General features: G+C 42.3%; 1 protein-coding gene across 1 annotated transcript in view; it reads right to left on the minus strand.

The window, feature by feature from the left end:
• LOC308155963 (glutamate receptor ionotropic, kainate 4-like) overlaps nucleotides 1-16,857 on the minus strand; it is a gene marked incomplete at both ends in the record, with an annotated part of 149,780 nt that overhangs the window by 39,826 nt on the left and 93,097 nt on the right. The window contains 2 exons of the mRNA XM_080529327.1: nucleotides 7,029-7,232; nucleotides 9,683-9,790. Coding sequence (XP_080385453.1) covers nucleotides 7,029-7,232; nucleotides 9,683-9,790 — 312 coding nt within the window. The remainder of the gene's footprint in view (nucleotides 1-7,028; nucleotides 7,233-9,682; nucleotides 9,791-16,857) is intronic.

The raw sequence follows: 16,857 nt of genomic DNA on the forward strand, positions 1-16,857 counted from the left end.
TACCCCCTGTACAGACCTCTTCATCCCCTCTACCCTCCTCTTCAGACCTCTCCATCCCCTCTACCCCCCTGTACAGACCTCTCCATCCCCTCTACCCCCTGTACAGACCTCTCCATCCCCTCTACCCCATGTACAGACCTCTTCATCCCCTCTACCCTCCTCTACAGACCTCTTCATCCCCTCTACCCTCCTCTACAGACCTCTTCATCCCCTCTACCCCCCTGTACAGACCTCTTCATCCCCTCTACCCCCCCTGTACAGACCTCTCCATCCCCTCTACCCTCCTCTACAGACCTCTTCATCCCCTCTACCCTCCTCTACAGACCTCTTCATCCCCTCTACCCCCCTGTACAGACCTCTTCATCCCCTCTACCCCCCCTGTACAGACCTCTCCATCCCCTCTACCCTCCTCTACAGACCTCTCCATCCCCTCTACCCTCCTCTACAGACCTCTCCATCCCCTCTACCCCCCTGTACAGACCTCTTCATCCCCTCTACCCCCCTGTACAGACCTCTTCATACCCTCTACCCCCCTGTACAGACCTCTTCATCCCCTCTACCCCCCTGTACAGACCTCTTCATCCCCTCTACCCCTCTGTACAGACCTCTTCATCCCCTCTACCCCCCCTGTACAGACCTCTTCATCACCTCTACCCCCCTGTACAGACCTCTTCATCACCTCTACCCCCCCTGTACAGACCTCTTCATCACCTCTACCCCCCTGTACAGACCTCTTCATCACCTCTACCCCCCCCTGTACAGACCTATTCATCACCTCTACCCCCCCAGTTTTCTCTACAATTTCTACAATTTTCTCTCTACAGTTTCTACACGTCAACGTGTACCGAAACACTTGTTTCCAACGTGGTCCTACGTTTCTCCTACACCAAGACACATACAAAGAGCATAGAAACATACAAAGAGCATAGAAGATACAATCAGAATACAGTCTGCCATTCCTTCTCCCAGCATCGATTTGGTTTTCCTATCATGACTGAAGGACAGATGATTCACTTACTTACACAAGTTTGACTTCGGTAATAGGTCCAGTTGCAATATCAAGTTGGGAACAAAAGATGCCTCCTTCTAATCCATTTGTTCAATTTGTTTACAAAGTCCGGTAGTGGAAAGCAGAACAACGCATTTGTTACTTCACATCCCGCTGCCATGTTTTCTTCTCATACCAACCCCCTCGTAAATCCTCGGTTATACGATTTTCCAATTTTCCCTGCCTTATAAACTTGCTTTATAATTAAATTTGGTCTGGGTGGTCCTAATTCCTTTACTGTTAATTTCTCCTGGTTGCTACGACGGCTGAACGGTGTTTCTTTTAAAGATTCAACCGAGTTGTTCAGAACATTACTAGCCATGGTGAAGCAGGTGAACGAACGTGACGCCGGTCGTATGACATGACGTAAGCACGTACGATTCTTTGTGCATGTCCCAAAACCCCATAGACAAATGACCGAATGGCCTGAAGTTACCAAAATAGATTTTACATGCAAGTCTACGAGAACAGCCTAGTGCAATTTCGAGTAGACTGAAAGTTGCCCTGAAAGGGGCGGGACTTGAAGCTGATTGGAACATACTCCACAGAACACTAGCTGATTGGACTATGATATACTCCACAGAACACTAGCTGATTGGACTATGATATTCAGAAGCAACACTGTCTAGAAGTCATAGAAAAAAAATCTCTCTCTTCTCCCTTTGGTGGGGCATTGTCCAATTGCCCCTAATGAACCAGCCTCCCCTGCTGTTGATTGTTTACCGAATGCTTCATCTGACTGTCACACTGTGATTTTACTTGTGTAAACAGTTAATTAGCCCGTTTTGTGCGTGTACTCTCATGTAGGCCTACTTCATATTGATGAGCTGATAATCTTTCAGTGTGTGTGTGTGTGTGTGTGTGTGTGTGTGTGTGTGTGTATGTGTGTGTATGTATGTGTGTGTATGTGACTGTCAGTCACAAGTTTATATTCTACGGATGTTGTTCAGTGCTGTATGCGCGTTCCCGGTTCTGTGTGTACTCTTGTGTACTTCATATTCAATTAGCTGATTATCTTTCACTGTGTGTGTGTGTGTGTGTGTGTGTGTGTGTGTGTGTGTGTGTCTTGGGCGGATCTGTCAGTCACATGTATATTATACGGTAACCTATGTTCAGTGCTGTAGTTCCCCATGTTCTGCTGCAGCTGTAGCATCAGGATATGTTGGTATTTGATCACCTTATATAAAACATCGCCGCTCTGCATTAATGGCGTGCACTCAGAAAATTGCGTCAGTGACCACTGATGTGAAAAATCCTGGATTTCTATATAGATTTTTTTTTTAAATCAAAAGTACCGATTTAAGTACCGTTTCGGTACCGGTACCGTTTTTTAAGTACCGATTTGGCACCGGTATCGAATAAAACCAAACGGTACCCAACCCTATAAATGAGGAGATCATCTTATCCAAATTTAAAAAAATTACTTGGGGAGAAATAAGGGGAGACTTTGGAATAAGTATAAGTATCTGGGTAATATATTCATTTTAATGGAATGCACTCTGCCAGCTAGGAATAAGGGTAAGTCACTCCACCTCTGTAAATCGGCCTTCACCTTTGTTGTTAATGTAATAAAATGTTGTTTACGAAGGGAGTGAAGAGATTGAGAGATATTAATGCCCAGATATTTGAAACCAGTACTCGCTAAATGGAAAGACTGTAGGGATTGGGAAAAATTTCGGGCTAAATCATTAATTGGGAAGCATTCACTTTTCTGTAGATTTAATTTGTAACCAGAAAAGCTTCCAAAAATATTTAGAAGTGACAAAATGTTTGGGATACCGGCCAGTGGGTCTGATATGTAGAGCAGTAGATCGTCTGCATAAAGAGATACTTTATGCTCACAACCCCCCCTCCTGACACCAGAGAACAAGGAGTCAGCTCTGAGCGCTATGGACAGGGGTTCAATGGCAGCAGCAAAAATCAATGGCGACAATGGGCACCCTTGGCGTGTCCCACGTGTGAGGCCGAAGAATTTAGAACTAGAGCCATTGGTTGTGACACAGGCCTGGGGGGAGGTGTACAACAAGCGTATCCACGACAGCACTTTTTCCCCAAATCCGAACTGTTTCAGTGTAAAGAACAGATAGTCCCACTCCACTCTATCAAAGGCCTTTTCCGCATCTAATGAGACTACCACCTCAGGGCTTATTTGAGAGCTTGGTAGACCCATAATACTTAGTAGTCTACGAATGTTTGTGAAGGAATGACGATTCTTTATAAAGCCTGTCTGATCCTCAGATATCACTGTTGGGAGAACAGATTCTAGTCTACACGCCAGCACCTAAGCTAATATTTTATTATCCACATTGAGGAGAGACACAGCACGATAAGAGGAACAGTTTGTGGGGTCTTTATCCTTCTTAAGGAGTAAAGAGATGGAGGCCTGAGTGAGAGTAGGTGGTAGAGTACCCCATTGTAATGAATCATCGAACATCTCTAATAATAAAGGGGCTAATTGCTTCGAATACTTCTTAAAGAATTCTACAGGGTACCCATCTGGGCCTGGAGATTTCCCACTTTGCATCTTTTGAATAGCTGCTGTAACCTCACCAAGGCGTAGCGATTGATCTAAGTCATGACAATCCTCTGGGGAAATTTTGGGAATAGTTTGGCCTGAAAAAAAATCTGACATTACAGAGGTGTCTTTAGGTGCCTCAGAGGTGTAGAGTTGGGAGTAAAATGACACAAATGCATAATTAATTTGTTTCGGATCTGTTGTTAGAGAGCCTAGACTATCGCAAATCTGTGGTATTAGTTGTGAGGCTGATCTCCTCTTCAGCTGTTGAGCCAGGAGTCGACCTGCCTTGACCTACCTGTCCCCACTCTCATAAGGCACCCCTTGTCCTAAGCAAAAGTCGTTCTGCCTCTTTGGTGGATAAAAGATTATGTTCTGTCTGAAGGCCAAGTCTGTCCTTATAAAGTTCCGGAGTAGGCGCTATGGCATAGCTACGATCAAGATCTGTAATCAGAGTCTCTAATTGTTGTTGCCTTTTGAGATGTTGTTTGTTAACATGAGCGGTATATGAAATAATTGTGCCCCTTACATTTGCCTTTAGTGTGTCCCATAATAATGAGGGTGAGGTTTCGCAATTTTTGTTTGTCTCAAGAAATACATCAATAGTTTGTGATATAATATTGCAAAATTCAGCCGTTGCTAGTAAAGTAGAATCCAGTCTCCAGACACGGGCTTCTTTGGGTTTAGATTTAAAAACAAGTAAAAAAATGACAGGGGCATGATCTGAGATGGTTATAGCAGAATAGCTGGCTGAGGACAGAGACGGTAATAGGGCCTTATCAAAGAAAAAATAATCAATGCGTGTATAGGAGTGATGGACATGCGAGAAAAAAGAAAACTGCTTATCTTTAGGATATAGGAATCTCCACGGGTCTATGTAGCCATTATTACTCATAAAAGTGGATAAGGTTTGAGACATCTTTGAGGGCACAGCAGTCCTTGTGCTAGATCTATCCAGGTGGGGGTCTATTACACAGTTAATATCTCCTCCCAGTATCAAGTGGTGCGTGTTCAAGTTAGGAAGCGAAGACAGAAGATTTTTTATAAACTTAACATCATCCCAGTTTGGTGAATACACACTCATATGGACCACTGGGGTCTGATATAGTGATCCAGTTACTATTATGTAGCGACCATTGGGATCTGAAATAGTCTTAGTGGGAGTGAACTGTACTTTCTTGCCAATCAGTATGGCTGCCCCCCGTGTTTTAATTTCAAATTTAGAATGAAAAATCTGACCAATCCATGGTCTAGACTCTAGAGAGTCTCATTTGATCAGTGGTACGTAAATGCGTTTCTTGGAGAAATATAATGTCACCTTTCAATTTCTTAATATGGGAGAAGACCCTAGCCCTTTTAACTGGCCCATTTATTCCCCCAACATTCCATGAGAAGAATCTGACCGTGTTCCCTGATCTTATCGAGACCTTAGTACTAGTCATTGTATGTTGTTAGTGAGGTAGGCAGAGTGTATGATAGTGGTTGCAGAGTATATAATAGTATTCCCATTAGAGGAGGGTGTCAGCCTGAGCAACTGTGTAGTGGACCTAGAGAAGTGCATTTTAAAATATAGGTCAGAGCAAAAAGAAAAAGTATACAAAAGTAAAAGAGTACCATAAAACAAACACAAACCATCCAACCCCCCTCCCCCCGCACATCAAGTGTTCCCATCCCCAAATGATGGAAACAACCGTGCTGACTCCAACAGGAGCCATTCCCTTCAATGGTACTTACGACTTTTATCATAGGTAACAAAAACAACAAAAAAGATTTTAAGAGTTATGTGTATTAGGCACATAGAATACAGTGCAACCTAAATCTAGTCTTTCACCTGCGACTTTTGTGGCCATAGGGTATAAATGCAAATTAAACCTGGTCAACTTTATCAAAATATACATATAGAAATTAAAGAATTATGTAAATAAAAAGGGGAGGTAGACAATAACCATCTTTGTCAAGCCTATAGCAATGTTGCCAGCCTGAGAAATGTAGGATGCTATCAAATTCAGAATAACATAAACTATTGAATGTCAGTCAGATTAAATCCTCCGTGTGGGACGTAATAGTAATAAAATCAAAGTCCTGCCACACCTGGTTGTTAGTCAAATGGAGTCCTCAATACGAAAGAAGAGTAAAAAAGTAAAAATATCCACCATTAGCTAAATGCTCATGGCAAATTCAAAGTTCAGGCGGGTAGGTGAGGTGTATGTCCACAGTTATTCACTCTCTCCATACGGATAAAAAAGATCAAAATCAAAATATTTCTATCAGCGGATGTACAGAAAATAAATTAACAGTAGCCTATATAGATCTACATTATACCATAATGTATAGCGGACAAACAGCTACAAATAAAGTTCAAACTCTGGAATAGCACCCATCCCATTGTAAACAACACCGAATCACAACAAAAATACAGCCAATTTTAGGCGTCATTCACTTTTTGTATGTAAAACAAAATAATATTTAGTGCAAGTACTGTATATTGTGGACTCACCAGGATCACCGATCAATACGTGGAAACAAGTCAAAAGCAGTCCCACGCCAATTGGCGTCTTATAGAATAGTAACGTTGACTGCCAAAGACGCCAATTGGCGTCTTATAGATTTATTTATTTTTTTCTCGCGGGGATCGCGTTATTGACATGTTCTACACCTAGCGAGTGAATTTCAGACTTGGGTGTAATGTATTTCGGTCCCAGATGGGGGCAGTAGTTCGATAAAAGCCTGGAGAAGGAAGTGGCTTGCTGTGGGTTGTAGTAATGGCGAAACGGATCAGGGTATGTGCCAAACGCGGCGCGGAGCATTGCGGCGCGGAGCATCGCGGAGCAGCGCGGCCATCGCCCGACTCTTCAAACAGTTCAGAGTCGGATGATACAGAAAAAGTGCATAAAAAAAAAAAAAAAAAAAAAAGTTTGCAGAAAAAGCTTGTTTTCTCTGTTTATTGGTCAAAATCAGGTGTTTTTGCTGAAACCACCCTATGTTCTACGGCCGATTTCTAAACACTCAAAGAGGCTAGAAACAAACTTTCTTTTTCTGATGAAAGAAGAGAGTCTAACGTTTTGGTAGATATATTCAATGTTTATGTAGTCCGAAAAGTCAATATTTGGTGGGTCTTCAAAGTTCAGCGAAAATGCCCCAAAAGTCTGGCAGTGTGGAGCTCTCCGCTCTGAACATGGCTGGCAGTCAAAGAGTTAATCTAGTCCCCGTTTCTGTTCAATAATCTGTTCAATAATCGGGCGTTTGCTGTCCTTGGTCGGAAGGGGGGAAATCGGGCCAAAATCGGTCAGATTACCTTTATGTGTGTACCAGGCTTAAGGGGCATACCATATGATTGCAAAGTCCCTGGTTCGATTCCCTCTCATTAACATATCCTGCATGTCGTCGTCGTCCCCCCACTCTCTCTCACACACATCCTTCCTGTCAATATCGACTGTCTCTCTCAAAGGAAAGGTTGCTGCTTACCCTGGAGATGAGCTCGCCCACCATGCCCGTCCAGCTGCCGTTGGCCCCGGGCGCGCCGTACCCCCCGTCAGCCACCAGCTGCAGGTGGTAGCTGAACCTGAGCAGCTCTGCCAGCTCCCGCAGCAGGTCCACACAGAAGCCTTCGTAGCGCTCGTTGCCTTCCAGCTCCTGGTGGTTCGGCCTCAGCATCACATAGGGGTTCTCCTGCGAACGGGCAGCAGACTGGTACAAGCTAAGTCGTGACCCAAGAAAGAAAGAGAGAGAGAGAGAGTGTGTGTGTGTGTGTGTGTATGGGTGTGTGTGTGTGTGGTGTATATGTGTGTATGTGTGGTGTATGTGTGTGTGTGTGTGTGTGTGTGTGTGTGGTGTATGTGTGTGGTGTATGTGTGTGTGTGTGTGTGTGTGTGTGCGCGTGCGCGGAGTAGGTTGGCCGCAGGTACACCTCGGGAAGCTGTTTGTGTGTGTGTGTGTGTGTGTGTGTGTGTGTGTGTTTCGCGACAGACAGACAGCTTGATGGCTGCCGTGAGTGGTGAGATGAACGCGCTCAACATCTAAGCTCACATACACCCGTTGTAACTGCCATCGTTATTGCAGTGGGAATAAGATGCACTGGATGCTTTTGATACAATGTGCCTCGTAACCACACTAAGATTGGCTTTTAAACAAGCCCTGAACAGCGGGCGAGTCTACAAACAACGCCCGAACGTCTGCGACCCAAGCCCAACACCGGCCGGAGATGTTCCCGTAGACTTCAAGACGACCAATGACAGACTACGAGTGGACTAACTTTTTCCATAAAGGAATATTCTCCGCGACGCAAGGAAACGCGCGTCCATACGGATTCAAGCTTCTGAAATATGTCGCCAGAATCCTGAAGAAATTCCCACCCTCTGTCGATTTCCCGGTGGACCTTACACCTGACTCGCTGACAGCTTGGATAGAAACGCAGCTTTGCTTCATCCGTGAGAGAATACAACCAGCGCTGCGGGCCTCCGGGACAGAGACACATCGACAACACACCATGAGGGGTCTGAGAATTGCTGCAATGACTAAAAGAAAGGCCAAACAGGTTGCCAAATTTTGCTCTGTCTCAGCTATTATTGGCAGCTTGGCCGTGTGGAGAAGGAGGTGTTATGTGTACCCTTAAGTGTTCAGTGCTGCTTAGCCCCGAAATATTTGATTCCCTGTTTGTATAATATAATTTGTGGAACCAAATAAAGTATTCAAATGTGGTGTATGGGTGTGTGTGTGTGTGTGTGTGTCTTGCAGGCATGTCTCCCACCGAGTCTGTGGTTTGTTAGCATCTGTCTCTGACTAGGCAGGTTTATTAAAGCTGGATGCCGCTGTGTTTTTCTCAGCTACCCCTTAATGCGGCAGCACACAGTCTTTAATTGAGAACAGATTTATCTCAATTCATTAAGGTAATGAACCTGACACGCCTGCTTCTGTTCATTTGCAGGCGAAACACCACATACTCACACCGAATAATATGTCCAATATCTGACAGTAAAGAAGTGTATTAACGTATTCACTAGACAGTGGAAAAACAATCTGAGACTACCTGCCACCGTCTACCACACTGTGATCTGATTATGTACAGTAGCAATTACATTCAAAAGGAAATATTACCAACAGAAGAATATTGCAGGGGATTTGGGCTTTTTGGGGGGGGCTCTACCCACACGGTTAGCTGTGTTGCTCATTCCACAAATGCATGATCCTTACAAGTTGTACCTCGTTGTAAAGGTGACTAATCAGGCTTTCCAACGATATAAAATACAATACCATTTGGTATTATTAAAGGGGAAGAATAATCGACCAAAAATAACGCTTCCAAACTTTTTTTGAGGAGTTTAGTTTGGAAGAATCAAAGTCAACAGTTTTATTAGGCTTTAGCTGGCTGACTCATGGTCCCAAGGGGGAATGGAGGTTATGAACCAACCCAGAGGACAATATTGAGCAGGGATATCCAGCAGCTAATTATGCTGTGGATAGTAATGCTACAACAATAGCAGCGCTGCATCAACCAATTAAAAAACATGTTACGCTCCATTTGCAGTTGATTGATGGGAAGAAGCACACATTTAAAAAAATCCTTTCTCGCAAATATAACAAATTAAGAGGAGATTCTAGTCATGCAGTCTATTAAAGGGTGGCTGTGGCGCAGGAGGTAGAGTTGCCGTCTAATGATCGCCAGGTCGGCAGATCGGCATCAAAGTGTCCTTCGGGCAAGACACTGAACCCTAAATTGCTCCCAATGAGCAGGCCAGCGCCTTGCATTGGTGTGCGAATGGGTGAATGAGAGGCCATTGTAAAGCACTTTGGAATAAGGCAGTCCTTTTACCCTTTATTTCATAGCCTGGCAGACGAGGTCAAGCAAAAGCAAATTAAACACAGACATCAGAGCTATCAATCAAATACATCAGTCTACGAGAACAGGCTGGGACAGAATTCCAATTTCTTCAAGGGCGCCAATTAGATTGTAGCTCCAACTGAGAGTCAGTCTCTCAATCTATCGCGGTCAAGGGTGGAACATTTGGTACGCTTAAGCTTCTTTCGGTCCTTCCGTGGTTAAATACACACAGACAGAAGGAAGGACAAGTCAGGCGGCAGGACACAGGATATGATGCAGAGAGAAACGCTGCTCAGCTCACCAAGATGGTGGTGATGGTGAGGGTGGTGTTGAAGACGCTATCAGCCACATTGGGGAGGAGGACGTCTCTCTCCATAGACAGGCCGTGCTCCGAATGCCACTCCCCAACCTGTGGAGAGAGAGAGAGATATGGAGGGAGGGGGGGGGGGGGGGTGAGTGGGAGAGGGAGAGAGATGGAGGGAGATATGGATAAAGAGAGAGAGATGGAGGGAGATATGGACAGAGAGAGATGGAGGGAGATATGGACAGAGAGAGAGTGAGAGAGAGAGATGGAGGGAGATATGGACAGAGAGAGTGAGAGAGAGAGAGGGAGGGAGGGGGGAGATGGAAAGAGAGAGAGAGATGGAGAGGGATATGGACAGAGAGAGAGTGAGAGAGAGATGGAGGGAGAGGGAGAGATGGAAGGAGATAGAGAGAGAGAGATGGAGGGAGATATGGATGGAGAGAGAGTGAGAGAGATGAATCTACTACAGTATGGGAGATTCTGATTTTTGGATGTGTAGCTTGCAATGCAGGGGTAGTTCCTCTGCAAATGAACAGTTTTTGGTATGGCTGTTTTAAGCATAACACCAAACTTAATGTAGCCTCTTTTCACAGCCTAACCATCTCCAAAACATCTGTCAATGCCTAAATCATATGCTTTCAGAGGTTGAGAGCACAACAACCAATAATTCAACGTAGGCTAATAGGATCCAACTCTAAACTCGGAAGCACCCCCACACCTGCGCTGTTTATTTAAAAAAAATGTTTTAAGAGTTGTTTACAGAAGCTAGCTAGTTAATTATAATTGATCAATGGAGGTGTCTAACAGTTTAAAAAAGCAAAAAAGCTTTCTCCCAGTCGATGTCAGAGAATGGTAGAGAGTTATTGGTAACGTCTAGTTGAGGTTACTTCAGCCAAAGGGGGCAATACCAGCTATTAGGGCGTAGGGTGTCGTAACATTTTCATTGTTTTTAGTTCAATTGCATCACCTTCATATAAAGACGATCAAATATTGATATGTCCATATTTCTTAAAAAAATAACTAAATATTTCATGGGGTGTCCTAATTTTTTCACATGACTGTATGTCACTCTACATGGTCTTCATAATGTACAGGGATGGTGGGGGGGGTTGATAATCACACGGTGTTTACAGGGTTATTGTTTATTTATTATCATTTACCATTTGGGTTCCTAAATATTTATTCTTTATTTTCTTTTTTAATGTAATTATGTATGTAAATATGATTTTTTACTTTTGGGTACGCAGTACTTGTATATATTATGAGATTGTATTAATTTGAACAGGAAGCATCTTTATGATTTATGGAGGAGGGGTGGGATTGTTGTACTTCTTCCCACTCCTTTTCCAATATGTAAAAAAAAAGAAGCTAAATGGGCAATATATAATTGTTTTTGCTTTAATATATATATATATATATATACTATATATTTGTTTTTAATTCTGTTATTTTTGGGGGGTTTTGTTTTCCGTTATATTAATTATTGTTGCTGTATCTTGTTTTGCACATTATTTGAAATAAACATATCAATCAATCACTCTGCATTTAGTCAAGTCTGGATGACAGGCTCAAAACGCTCCGCTCGCTGCTCAGGAACCGTTGAACAAAGTATGTTTGACAGACTCTGAACCGTTGGGCAAAGTGTGTTTGACAGACTCTGCAGTGTGCAGCGTGCCAGAGCATTTTGAGCCTGTCATCCACTGTGGATGGTTCTGTAATTGAGAGTGTCCTCTTACAACTACCGTGAGATTTTATCGCTGTCCTTCAAATTGCATGTTGATGGGACAACTAGAAGATTAAGGGTGAAACTTGGGTTCTTTTATAGAAATACATCTGGTTTTTTCGTATGATGACAGAAAGCTTTTAGTACAGTCTATTTTCCTGTCAGTACTCGACTATGGCGACATTATCTATATGCACCTGTGACCTGCTGCCTCTACCACCTTGAAACAGCTGGACACTTTATCATTCAGCACTTAGTTTTAATACTGGAATTTCAGAATACATCATTTTAAACTATATCATCAGTTGGCTGGCCGTCCCTGGCTGCTAGGAACACAGCATTGGCTCCTGTATGTTTATAAAGCAATCTTACAAAAGCTACCTAGCTACCTGACATCCCTCATTACATGGTGTTCTAGTTATCACCAAACAAGATCTCAGGACAGGTTAGTTCTTGAGGTCCATCGAGTCAGAACTAAGCTGAGAAATAAGAACTGCTGTTAGTTACTGTGCCCCTCGAGCTTGGAATGAGAGTCAAGAGACCGTGAACTTGGATGCCTTAGCCTCTTTGGGCAAGTTCAGAAATATGATAAGTGAAGTTGAGTTGAAGCATGTTTTTAAAGGATGTTTCCATAATGTTTAGTAGTTTTAATGTGGGAATTTATGATGTCTTTGTATTGATTTTCTATTGATGTGTGATGTTTTTGTATTGTCTCAAAAATGCTTTAGAACCAGGGCACCATCGAAAATGAGACTTTGGTCTCCATGGTTTCCCTTGTCGAAATAAAGGTAAAAAAGAAAAACAGTAACATTTTATTTTATTTATTAGGATCCCCATTAGCTAATACAAACATCAGCTACTCCTCCTGGAGTCCACACAGAACATATACAAGAAACCATCATAAAAACATATAACAAAGAAGGAAAACATCAACATACATAACACAAATGAAAACAAACAAAATAAAAGTCAGCAGTGCTCCCAGCCTTACAGAGCATCACAAAACACATAACAAAGAATAACCGTCCACAAACAGCAATAAATAACAGAAATATAATTAAAACACTCAGCTAGGATCTAATGCGTATAATATGTTGCTTTTAAAGCTAAGTTTTTTTTAAACTGATTTCAAATTGAATTGTGTAGTTACCACTGGTGGCATGTCTGGTGGGGGGTGTGTGTGTGTGTGTGTGTGTGTGTGTGTGTGTGTGTGTGTGTGTGTGTGTGTGTGTGTGCATTAGAGCTAAGTGTAAGCTGCCAACAGACAGGGGTTTTCATAACATACATGTTTTTTTTTACAAATGAAAGACTTTTAGTCAGAAGAGTTGGTCATGCATGTTGTTTATATTTGCTCTCATTGTGCACTGTAGAGCAAGCCCTGGGCCCTATTCCACGAAGCACGATTATCTTCTAATCCGCGATAATTTTATCTTGCGTTCGGTTCCATCAATGTGGCTCAAATAATTCGCTGTTTGGTTGCTATGCAACCTAGCCTCCCGAGTTATTCTGGTCGCGAGCAGGCTAAGAGGTTGGTTTAGGTAATACGTGCGTCAAAATTGTCTCACAGGCGGAAACTATATCCCGAACGACAGTTCCATCAAGTGTCTTTTAGGAAATATTAGTTCCCACTTTTTACGAGATAGATAGATAGATAGTTTGACTGTGTGATAGATAGATAATTTGATATTTTGAAAGTGTGATAGATAGATTGATAGATAAATAAATTAAAAAGTGTACAAAATAAAATAAAATAAATAGGTATCTCTATTAACTTGCATTGCTTTTGTCACAGCGGTCTGGCTGGCGCAGTGGTTTAGGCAACCAGCTAGAGTTCCGAAGGTTGCGAGTTCGAGACTTGATTTAAAGTGTTTTTTTGTTTTTTTTACATTTAACCGAAGCCTTCATGCAAAGGCTTCAAACACCATTGTAATCATGTCAGTTCTTGTAAATTAGTCTGCACCATAATTTTATAGCCTACATACTTTTTTAGATGAGATTTTAGATTAGATTCAGACAACGAAATGCAGTAAAAAGTGTGTCAGAAGAGGGATTTGAACCACCATCTTAAAATGACGAATTAATACCATGGCAGCGGTTAATACCACTATGCCATCGTGACAATATGACTGTATGTAGCCTGCTGCTGATATCACCACAGTAGTAAATATTCATTTGTTAAAATATAAACATATAACAATAACTGGGGCTAGTATGACCTACGCATTTAATCGGTCAGCAATTTCTTGCCAAACCATTTCCCTCGCCTTGTTAATTGCGGCAGTATTGCACTATTTTACATCTTATTTTTTGTCTTCATAAAGATCAATAAGTAGGACCGCTGCGGAGTGTAGTATCTTCAATCGAGTATTTCCAAACCGGTGTTCTGTGAACACTGATGACACAAGGCTGATCCTCGTTCGAGGAATCACTTGAGGCTTGAATCCCAATCACGAGTTGCCTGAACGAGGCTTTTATTTTAATCACCGATATACTAATCCAACGTATGTGGAATAGCCCCCTGTTATGAACCTGTTGTAGCTTCCCTCGATGTGTTTTAGTAGTACCTGACCTGACCACCAGGCAGTAATGTAGTTGTGATAATACCAGCGTCTGTAGTACCTGACCAGACCACCAGGCAGTAATGTAGTTGTGATAATACCAGCGTCTGTAGTACCTGACCAGACCACCAGGCAGTAATGTAGTTGTGATAATACCAGCGTCTGTAGTACCTGACCAGACCACCAGGCAGTAATGTAGTTGTGATAATACCAGCGTCTGTAGTACCTGACCAGACCACCAGGCAGTAATCTAGTTGTGATAATACCAGCGTCTGCAGGACATGTTTGATCAGATGTTGTGTTAAAAAAGAAAAACATCTCTTGCCTACAGATATGTTTCTCCCCATCTTTTGTACAAGTAAGTCTATATGTCTTGACCATGTTAGTTTACAGTCTAAGGTTACACCAAGAAGCTTTGTTTCCTGTCCTGTGCTCAACAGCAGCATTGTTCATTACCAGATTCAGCTGTGGTTTATAGCTTAATGAGTGTTTTAATCCAAATACATCTTAGCTCTTAGTCTTAGATATGTTCAAAAGTTTGTTTTCAGTGATCCAGTAAAATACTATAAATGTGGGTGTGTCCTAACCTTTTCCTCACAAGAAAATTGCATCTGCATTTTTTTTTTCTGTTTTATTTGTTTAGTTATATTACCTACATCTCTCAATATTGTCAAAATGAAGATCAAATACATATGTCTAATTACTGGATGTTTAAATACTGGATGTTGAGAAAGATTTTTCAGGTTTTCATGGGGTGTCCTGTCTTTCCTGGAGTCAAGAGGAGTCTTAAGATAAAAACATGGGTCAATTACATTCAGGTCTCTCCGAATACCAGTTCCCATACCTATGTTCCCCTCCTATTTAACCACTGGACACACACCGACTAACCACTCCCATGACATACCTTTCATTTACCTCTCAAAACAAAATCCCTCACTTCAAAGCCAGTAGAAGGAAAATTACCTTTAGGCCCACAGGTCCACAAGTCCACAGGTCCACAAGTCCTGCCCTGTGGAGCGAACACTGCCATTCCCCCACCCACTGTTTTCCTCCTTGTGACACTGAATGTATGATGAAATGTTCTCCTTTTGACTGCAAATGCTTGATGCAATTTTCATACTGTAATTGTCTATTCACTGGCTCCTGCTGCAAGAGAATTCCAGAAAGAACCCTGACTGCTCTGTGTCCCCTCTATGGTCCCGTGGTATAAATATGCATATACCATAGAATACATTTCCTAGAGTCGCTGTAGAAACAACCGTAAAGCATCATTTATCATAAAACATTGTGGAGATTTTTCAACGTATTGTAAACAAGTTACATTCAATCTGATATGTTATGTTTGATTATAGTTTTTGAGTGAGGATAAGAAGGGTTCAATTCTGGCTTTACTGGCAGAGGGATACAGAGTGTCAGGTTGCTTCCATCCATCAAAGACGGCGGTTCATAAGAACAAGGACAAGCAGCAGGCAAGGTCAAGCAGGGACAACAGAGCTGCAACGTTTGCAGGAAAAGCGCTATACAAATAAAAAGTTATTATTCATATGATTACAGACCGGCAGAGGGCAAAAACGACTCTCTACTGACAGGGATGACCGCCAACTAATTCAAATGTCACTCAACAACCGTAGGATGACATCAAGTGACCTACAAAAAGAATGGCAAAAGGCAGCTTTGGTGAAGTAAACAGCGAGGACGGTTCTAAACCGGCTCCTAGGGGCAGGGCTGAAGTCGGGCAAAGCTAGAAAAAAGCCCTTTATCAATGAGAAGCAAAGAAGAGCCAGGCTGAGGTTTGAAAAAGACCATAAGGATTTAGACTGTTGAGGAATGGAGTAAGGTCATCTTCTCTGATGAGATCAATTTTCAGCTTTGCCCAACACCTGCGTTTTTGAACCTGAGTTTGTGTGTCAGGAGTGGCATAAAGTCACCCTACACAGCAATGTGAAAGACTGGTGCAGAGCATGCTAAGACGCATGAAAGCTGTGACTGAATATAATAATAATAATAATAATAATAATAACTTTAATTTCTATAGCGCCTTTCAAAAAACCCAAGGACGCAATATCTGGGTTATTCCACCAAATATTGATTTCTGAAGTTAAAACATTAATATTGTGTTGTTTAGAAATTAATAAACTTGTCTAACAAACTTGTCTTTGCATTATTCGAGGTCTGAAAACAATACATCTTTATTTTTATTTTGAGCAGTTGGAATGTTATAGAAATGTTGTCAGTAGTTTATTGAATAAAACAAAAAGGCTGTTCATGGACGAGGATCAGGAATAAGAATTGAGACTTATTTTCGATTTTTTTTTAGCCTGTACTGTTGTCAACTGTTTGCTCCGCATGAAAAGCTAACTGAACTAGCGACTAAATGCACACCGACTACCCTCCAACATGACCAAAGCTGCACGACGACACACTTCCTGCTGTTACCAACTTTGAACATGCTCCTTCTAGCCTCCAGCCATCGACCCACCTGCTCAACCAACCACTGGACACCGCTGTGGCTAAATGTGACGTCATCTCCAGCGGAGCTATCCCTCCAGGTGAAAGCGTTTTAACTAACTCTGTTGTCTCTGACACTACTCTACCTAACAATGTGCCTATTAACAATCAGCTGACCTATTTTAGCCAAACTTTCTGTCTACAATGGGGATTGTAGGGAACCGGAAATCCTTTATTATTGGTGACTCCATTATTAGATTTGTTGAATTCACAGGTGCTATCACCTACTGTCATCCTGGTAGCAAAGTTGAAGGTTGAGGACATTATGGAACTGTCCCCAGTGTTCACAAGACCTCCCTCCCTCAGCTCTACTACACTACTGTTCATGTTGGCACCAACAACGTCATTAACAAACAATCAGGCAAACTCTGCGATCAACTGTC

This window comes from Nansenia antarctica, assembly GCF_963989245.1.
Source record: "Nansenia antarctica genome assembly, chromosome: 4".
NCBI classification, from domain to species: domain Eukaryota; kingdom Metazoa; phylum Chordata; class Actinopteri; order Argentiniformes; family Microstomatidae; genus Nansenia; species Nansenia antarctica.